General features: G+C 37.2%; 1 protein-coding gene across 1 annotated transcript; it reads left to right on the top strand.

Annotated features, from left to right (window-relative positions):
• Window positions 1-1,857: 1,857 nt before the first annotated feature.
• Window positions 1,858-3,052, top strand: LOC145036674 (geranylgeranyl pyrophosphate synthase 7, chloroplastic-like). The gene has a single exon (XM_078985141.1). The coding sequence runs from the start codon at window positions 1,892-1,894 to the stop codon at window positions 2,999-3,001; it is 1,110 nt and encodes a 369-aa protein (XP_078841267.1). The 5' UTR covers window positions 1,858-1,891; the 3' UTR covers window positions 3,002-3,052.
• Window positions 3,053-3,996: the final 944 nt, after the last annotated feature.

The raw sequence follows: 3,996 nt of genomic DNA, 5'->3' as shown, positions 1-3,996 counted from the left end.
AAACCATCCAAACCTAGATCTTCATAACTAGCACATAGGTCGTGGGGGTCTCATCCCGTTTTGGGGGTATTTATTAAAAAAATCGGGGAGATAGGGGCGGAGACAAGGTTAACCCATGTTTTAATTTCGATGGCGGGGGTGAGGGTTAGCAATCCCATCCCGAAACCCCCATGGGGACCCATTAATAAATTATTAATTATATAAATATATTAAACGATTACATGATTTTGAGTTTCCAAAATTCAACAAAAAACATGTTTTTTAAGTTGTTAGTATAATGTTTTTAAAATGCCATAACTTTTTTTTATTTTTAATATCTAAAATTTTGTCATAAATAATTATTTGTTACTAAAAAATAGCTTATTTTAACCCAAATAACAACTTTTATTAGCCTAAAAAAAGGCAACCCAAAATCAACCGAAGGTGGAGGCGGGGGGTAATAAGGGGGATTCAGGGGGCTGGGGTCGGGGTAGAAACGCTGGACATATTAAGGGTGGGGGAGAAGACGGGAGAACGGGGGAATTTCGGGGATGGGGGCGGATGCATTCCCCGTCCCGTTTGCCGCCATTAACATCCCCACTAGCACAACTCCAAATGACTTTTTTTTTTTTTTTTTTTAAATTCCGGATAAAAAATCTTGGTCATCAAGGATGACTTTTTTTTTGAACTTTCCGCTGCTGAATGCGGCTGAAAGCCCCATTTTAAAAGAATTTGCAAGAATTTTTTTAGCTTCAATTTTGATGGCTTGTGAATCACTCTTCCAATGCTATTGATTACCAGGGCCGATCCTGAGGAATTAAATATCTTCAAAGGCTCAGGACGAACCAGAAAAAAAATCTTATTATCGTTATTATAAATTCTTATTTTTAAATAGTAATATATAATAAAATAAATTGGGCGATATGTAGCACCAAGTCATTAATTCTTGTTCTTAAGTTACATACGTTAATTGTGCTTGTGATTTGAAGAAAGGTACGTATACCATTACTACAATTATATTTTTCACTAGTTTATAACCTGTGGGAACCACGGTTACAATAAATAAATTTTCATAGTAAAAATTCATAAATTATTTATCAATTACTTTAAATAAATTATTAATTATAAAATATATCAAAATTTTAAAGTTATTATAACTTCAAATTTAAAATATAATTAGAAAAAGTAAATTTGAATTTTGAAGGGTTGCCTAATATATCTCTTTAACATGAGGCATGATATTAATGAAGAATTGTATTAGAGTGAGACATATCAAATAGAGATTAAAACTATTCATTTATTAGAATAGAGATTGAACCGATCTTATAGCTTTATTTTGATGCATCTATTGTCTCTAATTTGGACTTTGTTGTTGCATACACCCTTTAGAAGGGTTTGAATGGTGGATGCTCACGAAAAATGATATATACCAACGATAACAAAACAAACTGGGATACGCCAAGAAAGTGATGTACAAACTGATTTAAATGTCCAAAGAACCAAATTTTCTTTTCCATAAAACCGACAGAACCATATCTCAAAAACTTTGTTTAATTTTTATATTAACACATTTAAAATAGAAGGTTTTGAAGATATTATAAAACCAGATCTAATCGATTGTACCAACATATCTGAAAAATAGGATGTTCAGACCATAAATAATCAATACAACTTATCATAAATAATCACTATTAACTTACTTTTTGTTATAATAAATAAAATTATATAAGTGTAAACTCAATGGATCAAATTCTTAACAAAAGCGGCATTACGAAGCACTATACTCCAAAAGCTACCAAAAGGCATCATTGTAAGGAATAGAGCAACCCAACAAAAACAGCATCTTTATACTTTTTCTTTATAACTACAGAAAACCACATCCATCAAACGCCACAAAGAATCCAACTTACAAATGGCTTTGCTTTCTTCTATCTCCATCAAGAATAACTCATTCTATCACAAAAACATCTTCATTAGTGCTCCCCAAAACCCTGCCAAATACCCACAAAGAATACACCTTTCCTCGATAATTAATGCCACCTATGTCGTACCTTCCTCTTCATCCACTCCCCCAATCACACTCCAACAACTGCTGATACCCGAAACCAATCTGGTGCAATTCCCAGTCCTCAAAGGGTTCGAATTCAATACTTATATGAACGAGAAGGCGAACCTCGTTAATGAAGCTTTGGAATCAGCCATTCCGTTGCAAGAACCATTGAAAATACACGAGGCAATGAGGTACTCGCTACTTGCTGGAGGGAAACGAGTGCGACCCATCTTATGCCTTGCATCATGCGAGCTTGTTGGTGGGATGGAGGTGTGCGCCATGGCAATGGCGTCAGCTGTAGAAATGGTGCACACGATGTCACTCATTCATGACGATCTTCCATGCATGGATAATGATGATTTGAGAAGAGGAAAACCCACGAACCACAAGGTGTATGGTGAGGAGACTGCAGTCCTAGCCGGTGATGCGTTGCTTTCTTTAGCGTTCGAGCATTTAGCCACACGAACCATAGGGGTTGGGCCTGGGAGGGTGGTTCAGGCTATAAGCGAGTTAGGGTCTGCGGTTGGGTCTCAAGGGCTTGTTGCAGGTCAAATAGTTGACCTTTGTAGTGAAGGTAAGCAAGATGTTGATTTGAATAAATTAGAGTACATTCATGTGCACAAGACGGCGAAGCTGCTGGAAGCGGCGGTAGTTGGTGGGGCCTTACTGGGAGGTGGGAACTCCGGCGAGGTGGAAAGGGTTAGGAAATACGCGAGGTACATTGGGTTGTTGTTTCAGGTGGTGGATGATATATTGGATGTTACCAAGTCGTCGGAGGAATTGGGGAAGACGGCAGGAAAAGATCTGGTGAGTGATAAAGCGACGTATCCAAAGCTGATGGGGCTTGAGAAGGCTAAGGTATTCGCCGGAGAATTGCTGGAGAAGGCGGTGGAGGAACTTGCTTACTTTGACGCCGGCAAGGCGGCACCTTTGTACCATCTGGCACATTATATTGCATATAGACAAAATTAAATAAAAGGTTGAATGATTCCAAATACTATAGAAGTTGAAATTATTTTTTAAGGTGGAAATCTATACTTGAAAATTTAGGTTTTATATGAGATATTATTGTGAGAATATTAGAACTGATGAGACCACACTTAATTTGTGTTACATCCATAATGTTAGAGTCTTGGATTTTGGTGATCCAAATACATAACATGATTTGAAAAAAAAAAAAAAAAACCCCGAAGAAACCTAAACGACAATTTGGAAGGGATAAGTGTTTGGAGTGGGCTGAGGGCCATTAGGCTTGAATTCGTACACAACAAATATGGGTGAACATTTAGACCTGTGGCCCGGACCTGACCCGGAACCGGCCTCAACAGGTCCGGTCCAATGTTCATCAATTTCTGAAAAATTAGTACAGTCCAAGAGCTAGTATGGTTCAATACTCACACCTACGGTCATAACAAATAAAGTAACTTTCAGTATGGCTTTAACGAGTTGTACTATATGCACCTAAAGTTATACCGGTCCAATGGGTGCAAGAACCGGAAAATCGGACCTAGAACGACCTCAACCGGTCCGGTCCAAGGTCCACAATTTTCTGTCAAATCGGTCCGGTCTAAGAGTCGTTCCAGTCGGTTCGGTACAAACGCTCACCCTAACAACAAACACTTATCCCACAGGGGTGAGAGGGCTTGACCAATAGTTGCTAGGGCTTTGGATTGTAAGCATACATTGTAATGTTGAGAATGAAAGAAAGGGAGTTGAAATCTACAACAAAGGGAAGCAAAAAAATGAACATTCATAAGCCCGTCAGATATGCAGGTTATGTTAATATTCATAACATTGTTTTAGTTAATACTCATAACATTGTTTTAGTTACATATGAATTATGAATTGGCAGGTGGAGATTATTGTGATAGAAGTACAAAATCAATTATTACCATTAGCATAGAAAAATATATTCAAACATAACTAATATAATTTATTTAATAAACTGAATCCAATATATAGAAATT

The sequence above is a fragment of the Lactuca saligna genome, chromosome 3 (assembly GCF_052625555.1).
Source record: "Lactuca saligna cultivar CGN05327 chromosome 3, ASM5262555v1, whole genome shotgun sequence".
In the NCBI taxonomy this organism is placed as follows: domain Eukaryota; kingdom Viridiplantae; phylum Streptophyta; class Magnoliopsida; order Asterales; family Asteraceae; genus Lactuca; species Lactuca saligna.
Note: the sequence above shows the minus strand (reverse complement) of the source record. Positions and strands in the feature narration are given on the sequence as shown.